This window comes from Anarrhichthys ocellatus, unplaced genomic scaffold (assembly GCF_004355925.1).
Source record: "Anarrhichthys ocellatus isolate YVR2014 unplaced genomic scaffold, GSC_Weel_1.0 scaffold23, whole genome shotgun sequence".
Lineage (NCBI taxonomy): Eukaryota > Metazoa > Chordata > Actinopteri > Perciformes > Anarhichadidae > Anarrhichthys > Anarrhichthys ocellatus.
The window spans coordinates 5,319,620-5,338,792 of record NW_022280053.1 but is presented as its reverse complement, the minus strand read 5'-3'; the positions used below and the strand labels follow the sequence as shown (position 1 = coordinate 5,338,792).

Below are 19,173 nucleotides of genomic sequence, written 5' to 3'. Positions count from 1 at the left end.
GAGGGGGCAGAGGGGGGGAGGATCAGGTTGTGCAGAGAAGAAGAGGGGGGGAAGAGCCATTGTGGGATCAAAGCGTCAGAGAAAGAGAGGAAAATAACCTGTAGTACCCTACAGAAATATAATCATGTGGCAACCACTGCTGCAGCGGCAGGTTTCACATGCTTACAGCTGTTATAGCCCTCCCGAAAACACTGACTTCAATCATATGTGCTCTCTGTGTTACATTACATTGACAGCGCCTCATCTTCTCTGCACAACCTGATCCTTTGTGTGGGTACAGGGTTTGATGGACGGACTAATGACCCCTATTCTTGTGAGGACATTTTGGCTGCTCTGTACATTGAAACTCTATATTATCACCATAATTTGACACTGTGGACAGCACTCAGCCCATCATAAACACATACTAGGGATAGAAAATGAATTTCATTGTGGCAGAGGCTGGAGGTTACCTTGTTTCTGGGAATTTAGCGCAGCAGTTATACGCCAAGTATATAAATCAGTTCAGGACGGGGGGGGGGGGGGGGGGGGAGAAGGTGCATGACAGCAATTTATCCTCATTTTCAACCTCGTTATTCCGCATCGTCAACTGTTTTACAATGCACTTCTTTATCATTTTAGAATACATTTGGTTAATCTTGTGTGTGTGTACATATTTACGGTCTTTCAGATGTGATAAATTCAACAGATCAAGTCACTGTGTGGAGTAAATAACTAATCTTCCAAGGTATCCTGCTTTCATACACGTTCTCAAGGCTCCAGTGATTGAGGCGAGAGCAGAGCAGACTACAGCGGTGATTAAGTTAGTATGTGTGCGGTTAATAGAGTGTAGGAGCCAAGCCAGCAGTAGGACCAGGAACAATAGCAGGAAGAGACCACAGGGAGGGGGCTGCCGGTCACCATGACCCCCTGGATATTGTTCTGCTGCCCACCAACATTTGAAGGATGGAGGGGAGGAGGAGAAGAGTGAAGGACAGCATGAGTGGAGAAGGAAGGGGGGAAGGGGGCGGAGCGTAATGATGGTGGTCAGAAGAGAATAGGAAAAAGGAAACAGCAAATAGGAAGAACCAGAGGGAGACGAGGTAAAAGATGATAGAAGAGACCTGCAGCAGTGTGTTTGAGGTGATCAGAAGCATACAGGAACAATAAATGTGTGTGAGTAAAATGCTATGAGTGGAATGCAGGTCTCAGACAAACCGACAGCTGACAGACCGCCCATAAAAGACCACCCCACCCCCAGTGTCCCTTCTCAACTGGAGTCCTGCTCTGCGGCACGTACACTTCCAGACAGAGGGGCCAACCAGTCTGTGATATCTCAGCTCCAGACTCCGGCTTTGTTCCACTGTTGGATGGCTTTGTTCCCGGATCAGAGACCGGATGTCTCCTAAAATGACTGGCCGGTTTCTCCCTCTCTGCTCGGGCGAACCCTAACCTTCTGTTCCTCCTGTGGTGCCCTCCATTCTTACATTTTTTTTAATTTCATCACTGACAGAGTGGGAGAAAAACCCTTGATGTGAATCACTTTGAAATAAAATTATGAATGTATAATATATACTTGTATCCTGCTACAAACTGGTTTGCTATGGCCGTGTTTTAAAGGAATAGTTTTGGGAAATACGCTTTCCTGCTTTTGTGGAAAGAAAAGCAAATAAGCATATATCCCAAAATGTTAAACCTCTCCTTTAAACATGCCATATGCTGTTGATAACATTGCTTACAGCCCCATGGATACTGCCTGGACTCTGGTAACATGGAGCCAATAAATCACCTCACGGGAAAGAACATCAGGTCACAACAGGCACACAGAAACAGAAGCACCCACTCTATTTCAGATGAGAAAACTCCCACAGGGAGAGTCTTATGATCAAACGCAACATTTTATCAAAATGGGTCCAGAAAGATGTGTGTGTGCATCACTTTGCTGCTGATGTGTGGATGTACAGACGTTTGCTGATAATATTTCAGGTACGGGAACGGCAAAATATACCAACACAAGCGCTGTGGCTGTCACAACACGGAGGATCATGCTGGCTGACACGATCATGTCGATGACGCCAAACACCGTGTGAGCGAGATCGAGTGTCCACGCTGCCGTACAGTTTGTGTCATGAAGGACGGAAAGGAGAAGGGGATATGACGATCTCCCGTCTCCAGGGGGAAATAGCGCTACGCGTCAGTTCTGTACTTTCTGAGAAGGGGGGGATTTATTAAATCTAATTTATGAGTCATTATTTAAGCAAAAAACACAAAACATTCTTTGGTTCCAGCTTCTCCAAGCGGAGGATTTTCTGCTTTTGAACCCTTGTTTATATCGTCAAATCAACAGCTTGTAATGTCACCGGGAGTTTCCAGGCCACCTGGAATGGCCAAGCAACACGTTTTAATGATTTGTTTTTTTATTCTTGTTTGTTTTACCGCTATTTCATATTTGATCCTATTACTGTATCTTTGTTGTAACATTGCTTGTGCTGTTATTCAGAATCCATGTGATACCTCACGTACATCTACAGCTACATACTCGATGTCTGACCCCTGAATGCTTCCGTCGTTACAACCCGAGGCTGGATGTGAAGGCAGACTTACTGTATGTGCAGGTTGACATTCCAGAGAGGCCGGTAGAGGTGCAGCACAATATGAGGGCAAAAGGAGGAAGGCCTTTCTCATAGAGTCACACACACACACACAAACACACACACACACACACACACACAAAACAAACAAACAAGATGTTTCCCTGATCCCAGGGCTATTTGTAAGTATATTCCGACTCATGGAAAGGGGAAGTGAATGTTGGCAGGAAGTGTCGAATGTAGACGGAGACTTTGGGTGACGTTGTCCTGCCGTACACTAACTGGAGGTGTAACTCCATTACTAAGTATTAACTAAAAGTGCTGAAGTATTGACAGAAAATGTACTGAACATATCACAGTTAAAAGTACTTTTTCTGCAGCAATGAGGTGACAATGTGTTGTATTCTATTATGAGTTTATTATTTGCTTTGTTATGTAAAGTCTTAATCCGTAAAGTAAGTAATGATTTTATAACTGTCAGATAAATGTAGTGGAGTGAAAAGTACAATATCTCTCTGAAATGTAAATTAAAATAAAGTACAAGTATCTAAAATTCGTACTTAAGTAGAGTACTTGAGTAAAGGTACACAAGCTAAAGAGTGAGACATGACAGCCAGTCATGTGTTGTAATAGCACAAATGGAAATCCCCCGTGTTGGTTACAGTAAGGAGGACGGACGTGTAGCGAAAGTGGCAGCAGGAATCCTCACAGCCAGACTGCACATAGACAGCCAGCACACTCAGCAGCATATCATCGTACAAACATTTTACAACACAAAACAAACTCTCTCTCTCTCTCTCTCTCTCTCACACACACACACACACACACACACACACACACACACACACACACACGGCTTGTCCAATATTGGTGTGATTTGTGAGGGATTTCTGCCCTGATCTGAGTCATGCACCATACACCAGTCCAATACTTTCCCATAACACTGTGGCACTGTGCATGTATAATAAAAATGTTTGCTCAATGTCAATATTGATACTGGTAAACAACTTAGACATTTAATGACTCCTCCGTACTCTTGATTGCAAACCATTCCGATGCAGTTCAACGGGAGTTTGAATGTGGTTGCAGTTATTTATGTTATAGTGCGGTTTCTACTACTGGCCCTGAACGTGGAAAACACAAACACGAGTGCCCTCACAGTCGTCTTGGGGGCTATCCCAGACCAATAAGGGGATCGTCGGTGGATGGCCTCATTAGAGCGAGAACAAACGGTGGCCTGGCATCACCGCTGCATGACTCCGCCTGGCAGAGGTTTAGGGGAGACTTTAAAGATGCCAGGGCATGACACCCAGCACAGACAGAGACCGTGAAGGTACAGATGAAGTCAGAAACAGCTAAGGAATGTGAGGGAGAGAAAATGTGCCAATCACTCCCCAGCTCAGTGCCCACACATATCCGATCCCAAGCTCATCGGGTGAACGCAGCCGACCACTCTTTTGGCTGTAACTGAATAAACGGGAAACGGCAATCTTGGCTCGGGAGCCATTCAATGAGGAAGCCATCTTGGTAGCGTAACTAGGCCCGTCTTGGCTGTAAAATAAATAAATATATATATATGAGAGGTAGTTTGGCTACAGCAGCCAAGAGGGGAAGGAAAGAGGAAGGCACCGGCTCAAACATTATGGACGATGGAAGACATTTTGGCTCAGAGAGCAAGGAAGGAAGAGAAGAGGTCGACATCGGTGACCTCGAGTGAATTCTGTCACCCGGGCTGAAACACACATCACCTTGAAGTTCAGCAAGGAAACAAACAGGGCGGGGGGATTTCTTCTTCTTGTTCAGAGTATATAAGAGCAATTATGTATTGTTTAAGATAGAAACATGCATCTATTCTTTAAATTGAGCTCAAATGCTGTTGAAGAAGTATCAAACGGACAGAGAAAGCCTCAGAAACAAACAGCCTACTTAACTTTTCTGCAGACATTATTGGCTTGAGGTGTAAATGTTGTACATACATTTAACCAACAGGGGTCAGTATAACACCCTGAAGCACTTCATTAAAGCTCACTTCAGCATCTGACCAGCAGATGTCCCCAAATGTTCATTTATGATCAACCAGTCTCATTCATAACATAAATAGAAATCTATAAAGACTGATTTTACCTGAATTGATTGTTATTCAACAGACAAAAACTGACACTAGATGAATTTTCCTCCTTTTTGCCAAAATGTTTCATATTCTGGTAATTTAGGACCTTACTACACCATTGCTCTGGTCAATACACTTATTATTTCTTCCTTCACGCCAACAGGGGTCGCTCTCTACCAACTAATTGATGGTCAGCTTATTGTCTTGGTGAGAGAAGTCTGCTGTTAACGTCATCAGTGCAGAAGAACTGCTTTACAAAACTACATAGGGTTGCTTTTACAAATAACCAGAGTGAGAAAACTATCTAGAGGCATTTTCTTAAAAAAAAAAAAAAAAGAGAGAAAACCAGTGACTCACAGTATGCAGATGGGGTAGAAACTTCTCTATGTCGTTCATGTCTATACCGTCATCTTCCTCAAACTTGTTTTTGTTCATCCTGAAAGAGAGGAAGTAACCATCAGGGATGACAGGTGGATCCAAACGGGCTTCATTAGAGACAGAAGACAATCCTAACGGCATGACTGAGATAATATGGGATGAGTAGAGCAGCACCAGCGGAACAGAGCGCTTACCCTTCTCTGTCAATGTGTGGCAGGTGCTTTGGTAGTCCTCTCAGGTGTTTTCTGTGGAAATGGCTGAAGTCCAGCTTCTCTGGCTGGATGTCCCAACCAGCACCTCTACGACCAAGAGACAAAGAAATGCAAGGTTAGAAACAGACAGTATCCACGCATACGCTTAAGGAAAGAGTACAAGACATCTTCTACATTTTGAACACAGGAAAGAAAAGAAAATTATTCTCGGTTGTGATCAGATTTGATTGACAGTGGCTCAGCTACATAAGCAAACCGCTCCACAACTGTGGGATCACATTTAGTTTAAAATATTAGTAACTCCTCATCGGTGCGCGACTGGTTTGGATTGTTGTTCGTAAGAGGAGCACTCACAAAAACACACACAGGAATATTGAATGTGCATTAATCAAAACTGTTTTGGCAGAAAGGTCAGTGTTGATGCATGGTAACTCGTACAAACCTCGGTACCAGAGACTGGGAGCTGGTGAGGCAGCTACACTTAATAAAAGGCTCTGTGAATCACCGACTACATGGTGCTACAGTAGACTTGTGTCACCACTAGGTGAGGCTGGCTGACAAGATAAGAACATGAAGACAAACAGTGCACAATAGTTTTGACAAAGAACTGAAGAAATATGCATCTGTGCTACTGTATATTATGGTATTTTGACAATAGGCAGTGTTATAATATGAATTCGTTGTTGCTAAAAATAATTACATCCACTTTCACTTGCACGGCCGTTGCTTTCACACGGTGAGAACTTTTAACTAGATTTTGGCAGAAATGACTCATAACTAAAGTCATCAATGTCAGTTTTTAATTCAATATTCGTACAATGCAACGACCTCATCTCGGCCCTGCGTGGAGGGAGAGAGCTGCTTACATCATCCACTGCCCTCTCGTCACCCGTGTGCTCAGACGTGCCAACGTGGACGGATCTTAGGTAGCTGTTACCATGGCAACCAGTTCTCCCCTCCAGTGAATTTGATTACCGTCTCGTTCGTTTTCTCTTTCTCCTGCAAGTTACAGGTCTGGCTCTTGATTGACAAATCATTAGAGAAAGCTGAGAAGGATTTTCACACAGACCTCACTTGAATAAGTCAAAAGAAGTAAGAAATATGATATTGAAATATATATATTATTTTATTCACACGATTTATGTCAGCAGTGATCTGGGGCCTTGAAGAACAGAAGCTGGGACATACCGTCTTGGGATAACCAGGAGAGAAAACTTCCAAGACCTCAAATGAATAAACAGAGTTGAGGATAAGCCGAGCAAAGTCAGGTTAAGAAAGTCAAAAGAATCCGCGAGAAGACCGTGTGTCTGAATCAGTCATGTGACCCTCAAGAAACTGTGGCTGGAGCCCAGACCCAGTGGGCTGTACAACATACACCTACCCGCGTGAGTCCATTGTGTTGGCAGCCCATATGTCTGTCCCCAGGATGTCCAGGGAGCCGTCTCTGTTCCCGTTCTACAGGACACACAAGGAAAATATGTTCAGTATGACTACTTAACACCCCTTACCAAACTATCACTTACAAATATAAACGGGTGCAATAAAAATAAGTACGAATTAAAGAGGCTCTAAATTCAATGCACATAGTATTTTTTGTCTTTTAATACTGCTCTTTAAGAGAGTTAGTTTTAGTCGTAGTGTGGGTCATGCTCCAAAAACCGTTGGATCCTACACCCAAATGTGCCTCAATAGCATTAACCATTAGACCCTCTTTGCCTGGTAAATGCTCTCTTATTACAAAAGCCACACATCCAGTTTGTAACTAAAATTTGAGGTTAAACTGTTTCCACAGGCTTGAGCAGTTCTCCTTGAGACTAGTAAACTGATCTTCATGTGCCCCCTAAACAGTAAAATACGTTGCAGATGTGATTTGTGATCTTTTTAGGGACACTGAGGGAATGTGGTGGAAGTAGAAGACAAACACAGGTGCATCTGTACCATGGCAGGGCCTGTGAACTGGTTGTTTCTGCCTCTGCTGCCGGAGCGTGAGCCGGACCCGGGTCTGGACCCTGAACTGGGCCTGGACCCGGTGCTGCCGTTGCTGCTGTGCTCCCATTCGTCCTGTGGAGTTGAGAGGGAATAAAAAGAAAAAGACTGTGTTCTCCGTTTCATTCAAAAACCTGTTTTAAATTCTGTCATAGTGCCATTTCTACAGCTTTTAAACTTTTTCTTGAAAAGCATATTAGGAGAGTAACAACAACCTGTGTTGTGTTCTTTTGCACAGAGAATAGTGCAGCACTGTGATTGCTGAGCTGTCGCCACATGTTTGTCTCTGTTTTTTGGCTCACTGCTCTTTGAACCTCTCACCCATGCCGCTTCACTTCCTAGTGAATCATACCAATGAATCTCTGGGGAGCAATAATACTCTAAATCACTATACAGCACACACACACACACCGATAATTCATTTAGGGTTATTTCATTACCGGCTCTAGCCTCACACAGCATCCCATGTTAGTCATTAAGAGCATACTTTGTCTTCAACAACAAGCGAGCCGACGAGCGGTGGCGATCGCTTTCGGCTGGTGTTACAGTCTCCTCTAATCACACACTCGAGCAGTTGACAGAGAGGGAAAGGCTACACCGACATACAGAAGTGAGAGAGCAGAGCAAACCTACGCGTTTAATCAAAGCGATACTTCAGCGACCAGAGGGTCTAGATGAGCACAGAAGAGGACAACAACAACAACAACATGGAAGTAGAATCAGGGCTATAGTGGAAGCTCAACACACGTAAACACCGTTTACTCACCGAAAATACTCTGAAGTAGTGTTTATGAATATTTTGCAGCCGTTTAATGGGTAAAATTAGGACCACTCTCATAGCTTCTTCAGACTAGCAGTGGTGTTAACTCATGTTTAATGTTATATGGTTATAATAAAAAAATGCAGGACTTGTAGCTAGCAACATCCCTGGACTAGCAACATGGGTTTCTTGTGTAAGAAGAATAAATCAGTCTTCAGAAGATGAACAAGACATTTTCTGAAATGTGCTGCATCAAATATCTGTCAAACTAATTAAATCCCCAATAGTCACGTTTGTTATTCCTCCGGTATTGTCCAAACACACCGATCTATGATGAAGACCTTATAGACCGTATTTGATTCAAGATTAGTTTTTTGAGGAGGAAACACACACTTACTGGCTTGGTTGAGCCTCTCCCCCGTGAAGACGTCCAGCTGCCATCTTTCTTGTTGTTGCAGTCATCTGTCCACTGTTGGGAAGAAATGGGTGGAGAGGGTGCTATCATTTGTGAAAAGGGGGGTTTGTTTACATGTAAACAAACACCATAAACAGTCAGAACTGTAAGTGTTTTTCCTCCACCTGTCTACGTTTAAATACACATTACAACGATAGGGCAGCTGTTTTGATGCAGGTTGTACCCCGCCTATCTGTTCTGGAAGATACAAACCACTAAAAAGAATCACTGCTGCCTACAGATACAGGACTTATGGGAGCATATGTCATCCATTAATGTAATAACGCTCTGACCTGCGGCACCTTGCCACCGTTGTCCATGTCCAAGTCGCCATCGGCCTTGTCTCCCAGAAGCCCCTGCACCTGGTACTCCAGCACATAGCTGTCAATGAAGCGCTCCAGCTCTTCTATCTCCTGTGAGCGCGTGCTCCCGGCCTCGGACGACGCAGACGCCACCGAAGAGTTCTCCATGACAAACCAGAGCTGAGACAGGTGGGAGGGGAGGAGGGGGGAGGGAAGGAGGAAAGTGACCTGTGAAGGGAGGAAGAGAAGGATACAGGGGGATGTTAGAGCACTCAAGGCTGGCTTGTGTTTACAATGAGAACACCAACAGAAAATTATCAACAACCATTTTGATAATCTATTAATGGTTTTAATCATTTTTAGAGCAAAAATACCAAACATTCTCCGTTGAAATGTGATGTTATACTTCTGTTTCTCATATTACAGTGAACTCTATGGTTAGTAAAAGTCTATGGCTTTAGGACTGTTTGCTGAATAAACAAACTATGACAATTTTCTGTCATTTCATAACCAAAATGAGAACAATCGTTAGTTGCAGCTTTAAGTACCAACAATAACAATGCGGCGTTTCTCTCACCTTGGTTCCCCTCAACTTCCCAACACTCAAAGAACAAACATGACCTCACTGCTGACAACAAACATCCATATGCATGCATTGCTAAGAGTGTCCTGCAGCAGACTCAGGTTGTGTTTTCACACCACATCCATCTATTGAAAAACCTCAGATTAGTCTCTGCTAATTTCTCTGTCCAAGCTCCCTCTGGTGTCACCATTCACACACCTCCCCATGTCCATTTCACCCTCTTTGTTTTTCCACCTTGTCCCTGCCCGTCTCTCTCTCCCGTCTGTGTTTTGTGTGTGATCACCTGATCTGTGGCCAACAGGGAAGCAGCTTCCTGCCTGGCTGTCTGTTGCTACTAAGCTCCTTTACATCATGGCTTGATCACCAGCCATGCAAAGAGGATTTAATGCCCTGGAGCACGCAGAATGGTATCTGCTGAGCCCTGGGGACTCGCTGGGGAGCCCTGTGCAACAAGTCAGCGCCACAAAGTTTAAACTCTTTGCTTTGGTTTGGTGCTACAGGGCTTTCTAATACCAGGGTGGCGAGAAGTGCTATATCCTAAAGACTCCCTTTAGTTTACTCTTCTGCTTCATCACGTCTGATCTCAGCAACTCCTGAACTACGTAGTATCTCATCAACAACACAACAAAGTAAATAGATCACACCAACTATTTCAACAGAACAAAAACACAACTTGATATTGTTTTTTGTGTACCATAAATGCTATGAATCATGTTTACAACTACTAAGTTAGTATTACCAAGAGGAAAAGTGCTCCATTGGAGGATCAGACCTCAGGGGCAACTAAAAGGATAGCACTCCTGTGGAGCAGGAGACCGGAACCTGAACGAGTCTCTGGCTCAATGACAGCGGTAAGGGAAGTGCTTTCTTGTACATTTAGGACTATTGCTGTAATTTCTGCATACTATGTACCAGGGTCAACATGTCTTAATCTGATTTACTGTAGCATAATCCATCCATGTCAATAGCATAATCCATCCATACATATTGCTATAGCTTTGATTGGCCTTTGATTGCGGGCAGCGGGCTACAGAAGCATCAGCGCTCAGATTCGGACCAGCTGCCTTGAAGACAATATTTGTTAAACAACCAGCACATGTGACGTATAAAACCTCACGGGTTACTGTACTGTATATGCACATAGTGTACATGTATGGGCTCACATATACACACTTATATGTGCACTAATTTCATCTTCGTGTGAAAGTTTAGTTTCCTTTTTCTTCACTACTTATTCAGAGTATAAACTGCGAGATACACACATCTAAATTGTGTTTCAATGTTCATGGTGATTTGAGAGCATATGAAAACTTCAAATTGAACTACTGGCCCAGTTTTTGTGGCCTCTTCCTGCGAGATCATGTGCCGTCCTAAAAACCAGACCATTTATGTCGCAAAACACCTGTCCCGGCTCCGCTCAGAAACAGGCCGCTCCCACCACATTCTAGTTCGTCGAGCCCGATCATCAGACTGAATTGCCCATTCATTTCAACGGTACGGTAATATCTGAGGCTGCAGTTAGTGGCTGAGTTATATTGGGTAATTACTACACAGTTTAAATGAATGGAGAAGCATTCAATAATAGCAGACTGGATGTTGCAACGATGGGTTTGATGCATATTGGTGGCGGTTGCAGCTCAGTCAGGTGTCCTGCTCTTGTCCTTGACATGTAGTATAGAATTACTGCCTGAGGGGAAGCTGCTGCCAACAGCTGTATTGACCCGTCCATTAACGCAACACTCCTCTAGTTCTCAGTCGTTTTTGTCTGGGCACTTAGGATTTTTTTTCATTTTAGCTTCTGTGTGACACTTTTATATTAGTTCATGTGCTTACTGTGCAGGAGCACCAACAAATCACAAGGCCTGTATGCATTATAGTCAGCCCGAATAACAACATCATCACCAATATCCAAAGTAAACACTGGTTCTTTGTCATAGACCTGAGTCAAGAGGAGAGGAGTCATTGGGACTAAAGCAAGGAACAGCTAGGGATGAGACGATATAGGAAACATTCACAACAAGTTGATCGCGGTGAATTTCCATTATCCCAATTCCCTGTTTTGCTCAACCATCAGTCAAATAGCCCAAAATATGTTGTGTAATATAATAGAAGACAAGGAACACCATCAAATATTCTCAACTGAGGAGCTGGACTCTATTATCAAATAGTTCCCGGTAGATTTTCCGTGGATCGACTATTTATTGAATTGTTGCAGCTCCAGAATGAGGGAGAACTTAAGCCTTAAACAAAAGTGCAGACAGCGAGTCGGTCAGAGAGACGAAGGTTTAGCTGATGAAGCAGTTAGTTGCAGTCGGCATCACACAGAGAACCCTTTCTCGTGGGTTAACCCGACAGTGGCTTGTAGCATTGGCCAGTCTGTAGCAACATGGGCCATGATGGTGTGAGACCCCGCCTCCTCTCTTTCTATCTTTGCCTGTCTGGCCTACTCTCCTTCCCCTTCGAACTACATCCTTCCCATCCATCCCACAAACCCCGACTCCTCCCCTCTTTCCTGTCTCCACCCTTTCGCTCTCCCTCCCTCAATTCTACCAGCTGTTCCAACAAAACACAGCCTGCCACACTTTTAGCTTCACCGTTGTGCTTGTAGCTGAAGAAATGGTACATCAGCATGCAACATAAGTTTACTTCTACTCTTTCGAAAATATCTAATTTGATCTTCTCCATACTCGGAAATGGAACACAGTATGATTCAACATGACTATACAGAGAAGGTTATCAGCAGAGAAAGATCAAGACTGTAAAATGTGAAGCAGCATGTACGACAGTAAAAGGAAGCACCGTCCGGGTTGACACTGAACTGGCCGGACAGACAGCATTACACTGGACAGCACACCGTTTCTTTGTTTGACAGGCGGAGACAAATCCGTACTTCAGGACAGAGAATAGATTGATTACTTGCAAAAAGAAACAACTGTCATCATGACATATCGTGCAAAATCCCTCCCTGCTCAGCTGATCCACACATTTGACACACAGTCCGATGCATGCATACAAACTGGGGCGACAAAAGCTTTCAAATGATGCAATTATCTTTATCTTTGTTTCAGAGAAACTAGACTCAGTGCGGGACACACGGTAGGTAGTTCAGGTGGTGAGTTCACACATTCCCAGGCCCGCTGAAGGAGGAATGTTACACATCATCAACTGTTGGAGCGATGTATAGCAATGTCCAGTGTTTTTTCTTGGACTAACTCATTATTTACTTTTTCGTTTGTGAGGAATAGGCTTCGTTCTTTCTCTTTTAGTGTTGCTTCACTGAAACAAGCTCAACTCTAATGGGGACACATGGGGGCTATTTGTCATGAACATTCGTCTGATTGAAGTACGACTTTGGCATAATATTCTCAAGTTTCATACTTGTATAAAGAAGTCAGCTCTGCATGAAACTTCAACATAAAGCCAAACAACAACAACAAGGCGATGTTAAACCATTATGCCCTGGGCTCCAAAAGCACTACAGTAGACTAGACACCCAAGGGCGGCACAGCAAAACAATACATGTACCATAATAAAAGTAAAACAAGCTCTGAGCCACCAGTGATTTGCAACCTTTGATATGGCTACACAACAAGCAAACGCTAAGAACCATAATCCCCACAACCCAAACAGAGCAGATCATGAGACAAAGTCTCCCCAGTGGGAGTCCAAGTCAACGTTCTCACCACATGCAGCGCGAGAGCTGCTAATTCTCCTGATCTGGTCTACTACCGACTGGCTGGCTTATCAAACTTGGGTTTAAATATAATTTAGAGTAGTCTATTTAGAGAGGTTAAATGCAATATGAGCTCTTAGTATAATGTATACTATGTAGGCATATTGATGCATGAAAGTCAGCTGTGAGAAAAGAAAATTAATCTTTCCAAAGTTGTCTTTAATTGTCCGACTGCAGATGCACCACTTAGCCATTCTTGCACTGCCTTAAGAGTACCCTACCCCTCATTTCACTGGACATATTATATGAGCATCATGTGACAAATAAAACATTTGAATCTTGAATCTCATTCTGTATGGTGTCCTTTAGTATTTTGTAAACTATCATTGGAGAGAGTAGTGCCGGTATAAGATTTGGGTGGCCTCTCTTCTTCTGGAGAATGTACAAAATATTTGTAATTTTCAGCAAGATGTCCCCATAAGACATGCAGCAACAGGTGCAAGGTTGATCACAACACTACAATTGAAGGAATATGTTTAGAGACAAATTGCAACCCAACTTCAAAAATAGTCTGTAGTAGTTCTGGCCTCCCATTCACTGTAGCAAGCTGCTGTGAGTAAATGTGTTTACTCATACAGTTTGAGCTGAATGACCTGAATCTAGAGGAACAGACCAGAAGGGGGGGGGGGGGGGGGCAAGTCACTTAAAACAATAGCCACATTGTCCCCCTCTGCCCCTTTAGTGACCTAATGGACATGTGCAGTACTGTGGACACCCAAGTCCAACAATGACTTGAGCCCAACAATGCTATTCTGTCCGGATCCACATACACAACCATGGCAAACAAGTGAGGGTGTGCAATTCAGCTCACGGGCTTCACAACATGTATGTGCAGGTAACAAAAGCACAAAAGAGGGGTAACAAAAGGTTCGTCGTCAACAGAGCTGCAGCAGCCATTATTGGTTGGGGGTTGAACACGTGTGATGATGACAAAACAAGTAACTCCGAGAACAAAAAGGTCGGCCATAGAAAGACTGTGACAATAGGTCTGGAGCAATTGCGAGAGAGCGACTCTGCATTCCTGCGCTAAGCTAAAGGCCTTCTGCTATCTCTGTATGTATTCCTCAACCATTACCTGCATGGTGTCGTCCTCCTCCCTGTCTGTTTTCCCCCCACTCACTCATCCATACATTTCAGGCAGCGTAATGAGCAGCAGTTCCCACTGGGGCTAGATTTGTGCTACGCAGGCTGAGTCAGGGTGTTCCAGTTTACTGCAGGCATTCCACACCCTCTCCACAGCACGCAGCTTTGCGCGCTCCTCCTCCACATTCTTCAAAACACTGCACACGCACACACCTGGATGTGAATCACAACACTACCCCCGCGTCTTAGCGGTAGCTTTAACGTTTCCAGACACCGTTCGGCCTCTCCGAGGGCAGAGTTCACCTCCTCGATCACTCACCACGTCAATGCAGCGGTCATATGTGCTGGGACGGCACATCACTGGGGCGATGACACGGCACTGACTCTGCTTAGATGGTCGAAATGAAGCTGTATCTCAGGCCAAGTTTAAACATCAGCAACACTCATACGTTTCTATTCATCAGAGTCTTATTTCAGAGCCTAAAATCACAGATTAGATCAGATTAATGGGAGAGGAACCTTTGCGAAAAATGATACTTGAATTTCACATGCCAGTCTTTAAGAAAACAACATGATTAAGTCCTATATATTGTGCAGCAGTGAGAGCATACAAGTCATTACAAAGTTACATATCATCTAGGTTTCTAGATCAAGTAGTTGATGGCTATTTAGCGGTGTCACCAGATGGCTACATGTTTAGTGGTTTCTTACATACACTTCTAGGTACATATCCTAAAATGTCCTGCAAGCGTAGGCACACATTCAAGCACTGGCACTTTTTCCCCAAATATTCTTCATATTGAGGATAACTTCGGCCAAGTAGCTTATGTCTAAGCCGATGACAAGTCGATTACATTCTATCTACCACTATTCAATTCATTACAAAATATGTTTAATTATCTACACATGGTTTGCCTGTACAATGTTTATAAAAGTTATTACATGACTTGATCAGTCTGGGTAGACTTAATGGCAGACACTAAGCTAAGTTAAACATCTCTTCACAATGAATGCAGACACTGGCAGAACCAGATTTACAAAAAGGCATACTTCATTAGCGTATGCCTCTACAGCAGCGGGAATATTGGGTTAATTCACGAAGCCATTCTCCACTGAAAAAGCTGTCTTTTTAAGATAATTCATTCAAATTTGGTCTCGTTTGTTTTTTTGCATAAAAATGTGACAGATCAGGAGGGTCTCTGTTGTGTGCCTCGTGGTAGCACGCAAACATTCCTTTAAAAAGTCACTCTGATCCAATCAGCATCTGAACAGCAGGAATCTCCGGAATGTTCTGAGCAAACTGAAGGAGACTGTAACTTAAAAAAAACAGCAGGCGGGACTCCAGCAGACAACTCCTATAATGACAAGATGACCCTAGCATTCATTCAAGTTATGCAAATACAACTGATTGTATTTGCTTCAACTTTCATAAGATAGGTCACATCCTACAGTATATATATATATATATTGTAGCAGTGATTCGGTCTATCCTGCCCCAGACTAGCAGCAGCTGTGGTCCTCTCTTTGTTGTTGGACAGGCTGCTGAGCTGCAGCATGCTCAGCAGCTTTCCATGGCAAACTGATATCTATTGAAAGGATCCGGTCATTCCTGTCCTGCACGTATACCGTTCCTGAAACCAAACTGATCATACCGAACCCATCATTACCGTAGCTACTGTTTTTATTTGTTTCTTCTATTTTTTCCACTCCTAACCACGCCCATGCTGTCTGTGGGATACTAGCACAGTGTGCATCCTTTAGCCTAGTGCTGCATCTTCCACAGGACGTTTTTGTTTTTCACAGGCAACGTTATCCAACTCACTGCACCGGATTGTCCCTGTCAGAGTAACACAAAGACACACATCTGGAGGCGCCTCCACACCCTGTGCGCGTGTCTGCCCGCGTACCACCGGCAACAATGGTGACGCAAGCTTTGCGGCTAACCAGCCCCGGGGGCTAACGTTAGCTTAGTTATTAAGTAGCTACAACAGTAAACAACAAGGCCACACGTTGCGATATTTTAACCATCTGGCAACTGTGCTGTATCAACAGGTCTGCCAGCTGAGGCCAGACCATAACCAGGCTGCTCACTCGCAGCAAATGCAGCGCATCTTTTAAAACTGTTTATCTGACCACCACGGTTGTTTGCACTCCAACCCGACAAGGCACCTTCAACCCCGGCTTAAAATGAGGTAAATCCTCACCTCCGAAGAGAGCTTCTGACTCCTGGCGAACCCGGGATCAGCTCCTGAGATCAAATCCGCCGTGTCATGGGTGTGTTTTCATCAAAGAGAAAAAGTGGGGGAGAGGATTAGCTATCTAGCGGTAGCTATAACTCCGACGTCCTCAGGAAAAAGGGAATGCAGGAATGTGACGTTCGGTCCGGTTCGCTGGCAACTGTGACACGTGCACGCAGGAGCGAGGCATTGTGGGAAAAGGAGTTCAGTTTTAATGCAAGCGTCGCTTGAGAAGATACCGGATTAATAACTGGTTGGACTTGTCACACTACCCCCTCCCTACCTGCTGCAGACTGTGTTAATACAGTTCCAGATGATCAACCAAAATAGAATAAAATGAAATATGAGCGCAGCACACTTTATCCACTTTTTCTTTTTAATTTAGAAAAAACTACAAACCTCACATGAATCTTTGTGATCTGAATCCATTATGGTAGTCCCAGTGGTGGAAAGCAACTAAGTACATTTACTCTAGTCTTGTACTTAAGTATAATTCTGAGGTACATTACTTTATTTTCCATTTCCTGCTACTTTATACTTGTACTCCACTACATTTCTGAGGGAAATATTCAAATTTTTACTCCACTACCTTTATTTGGTCATTTAAGTTACTAGTTACATTGCAGATTATTAAAACAAAATAAAATCAACAAATAAATCATGATGTATAAGATTAAGAAACAACGTCATTGATCCTCTGTGGGAAATTCACAAGCAACCCAGCAGATGAAGTGTATTAAGATAAAATAAGATAATCCTTTATTAGTCCCGCAGCAGGGACATTTACAGGATTACAGCAGCATAGTGGATAGTGCAAACAAGAGACATCAAGATCAAAACAAGTATTATGAATAAGTAAATAAGTAGGTCAAATTATCCCCACCTTTACCTGCTTCAAAATTCAAGTTATGTGGCCTATACATTAATGTATCAATAATTATAATACAATAATATAATATACATTACACTGAATGCGCAAATCTACATAATGAGTATACTTTGGATACTTAAAGTATATTTTGAGGCCAATACTTTTATACTTTTACTGAAGTGAGAATTTGAATGCAGGACTTTTACTTGTAACAGAGTATTTCTACTCTTTGTATTTGCTACTTTTACGTACAATATCTGAGTACTTCTTCCACCACGAGGTGGAAATAACTAATGAGATCACAAAAATACATGACCTTCTTTTTCATGTATTTCTATAAATTGTGAGGTTAGCGATGAACTGTATTTGTTAATCGCTGTATTTGTGACTCAAACATTAACTTTAATTAAAAATACATTTCAAGAGTATCCAATAGAATGTAATAGGCTTGAATCCAGTACCGCAATGTGTGTGAAAAGTTTCCTCTCTTCTCACTCTAAAGTGTAGATCCATTTTGTCAGAGGGCTATTTGTTGTTAATAGTTTGTGGAGCAAGCTGGCTAATACAATACAGTATGTAGATGACAGATGTGAGGTGTGAATACAGATTTAATGTAAATGTTTGCGCTTTACACGTGCAGCTGATTTAAATTAAGTCAATGTGAAAATCATTTTAGGATTGCATCATTCACAATTCTAAAATCCTGTCACATAATAGCACATGTTCAAGTCTTATCAAGGACTCTCAACAAATTAAAGAAATTACAAATGACTGCAGATCACAGTTGCTGAAGAATCATTTCAAGGTAATCATGACCCCTTGTGGATATTGATAGAAGTGCAGTTGGAGCAATAGACTGCTCCACTGTTTTGGTTTCGAGTGTTTGTGTGTGCTTCTCTATATGTGTACATATTGTGCATATATTACAATAACGCAGGGATTTATCAGGATCTGTAGTCAATATGGTAGACAGCTGGAAGACGGAGCTCAGGCAGATTGACTGAAAGATAGACCTGCATAGAGACACGACACACATAAAAATGCACACAATCCAGACAGATGAACTAAAAAGAGGCAGATACGTCTGAAAGTAGAAAGGTAGACAGTTCCCTCCTGCTCCAGATGGCTGCAGAATATGTTCGCCGCCACAGTCAGAGGCTGATTAACTATCATAGCGTGATGGAGACTCCAGCAGGTTGCTACACCCCCCTTCTTCTTCTTCTTCTTCTTCTTAGTCTCCCTTTCCTCCTCACTCCCTCGCCCAGTTCTATATCTATCCTTAGTCATCCCATAATTACTTTGTTGTCCTCTCCACATCACCCGCCGCACTGCAAGCCATTCATCCCCCCATTTCCCTCCCATACCGCTGTGTTTTTCTCTGTGCAGATGTTCCATTTCTGTCATTTCCTCTGATACAAGCTCACCTATAGCTTTTTTCTTTTTCCTTTTGATGTGCCACCATGAGATCTGCCCTCACTGTTTGTGAGCTGAGCAAAGAACACACTAAAAATAATTCTCCAACTCTGTCTTATGAATCTGATATCTGTTTTAACTTAATGAATCTATTGAACTGCAGATTTGGGACAGGATTCAAATCTTTTCTATGCGTTCGTTTAGAAATGTGTGTGAGCGAGTAAGGTCATAAAGTATAATGATCTCAGTCAAATATCTTTGTATGCAGTCGCAACAGTTTATGAATATGTAGGACTATACAAATAAAAGTCATATTGCCAGTTTTCTTTTTGTTAAAGGGAACTTTTGCTTTTTAAATTCATTTTTAATGTTTGGTTTGACGGCACTACAGTAAAGTATGTGGAGCAAAAGAAAGAGAAAGGGGAAGAGAAGCAAACCCTGAAATTGCTGTTGCTCCTCAGGTCGCCCGGCACAAAGCTGA

General features: G+C 43.0%; 1 protein-coding gene across 3 annotated transcripts in view; it reads right to left on the bottom strand.

Annotated features, from left to right (window-relative positions):
• Positions 1-16,556, bottom strand: part of ctif (CBP80/20-dependent translation initiation factor) — a 40,497-nt gene extending 23,941 nt beyond the window's left edge. Inside the window, exons 1-7 of one of the 3 annotated variants that reach the window (XM_031859976.1) lie at positions 16,376-16,556; positions 8,764-9,000; positions 8,414-8,485; positions 7,209-7,331; positions 6,652-6,725; positions 5,253-5,357; positions 5,038-5,116 (exon numbers count right to left, since the gene is read on the bottom strand). In XM_031859976.1, coding sequence (XP_031715836.1) covers positions 5,038-5,116; positions 5,253-5,357; positions 6,652-6,725; positions 7,209-7,331; positions 8,414-8,485; positions 8,764-8,940 — 630 coding nt within the window. In that variant the 5' untranslated portion in view covers positions 8,941-9,000; positions 16,376-16,556. Of the gene's footprint in view, positions 1-5,037; positions 5,117-5,252; positions 5,358-6,651; positions 6,726-7,208; positions 7,332-8,413; positions 8,486-8,763; positions 15,612-16,375 lie in introns of those variants that run through there. The other 2 variants (XM_031859974.1, XM_031859975.1) reach the window with 2 other exon arrangements.
• Between the last annotated feature and the right edge of the window lie 2,617 nt (positions 16,557-19,173).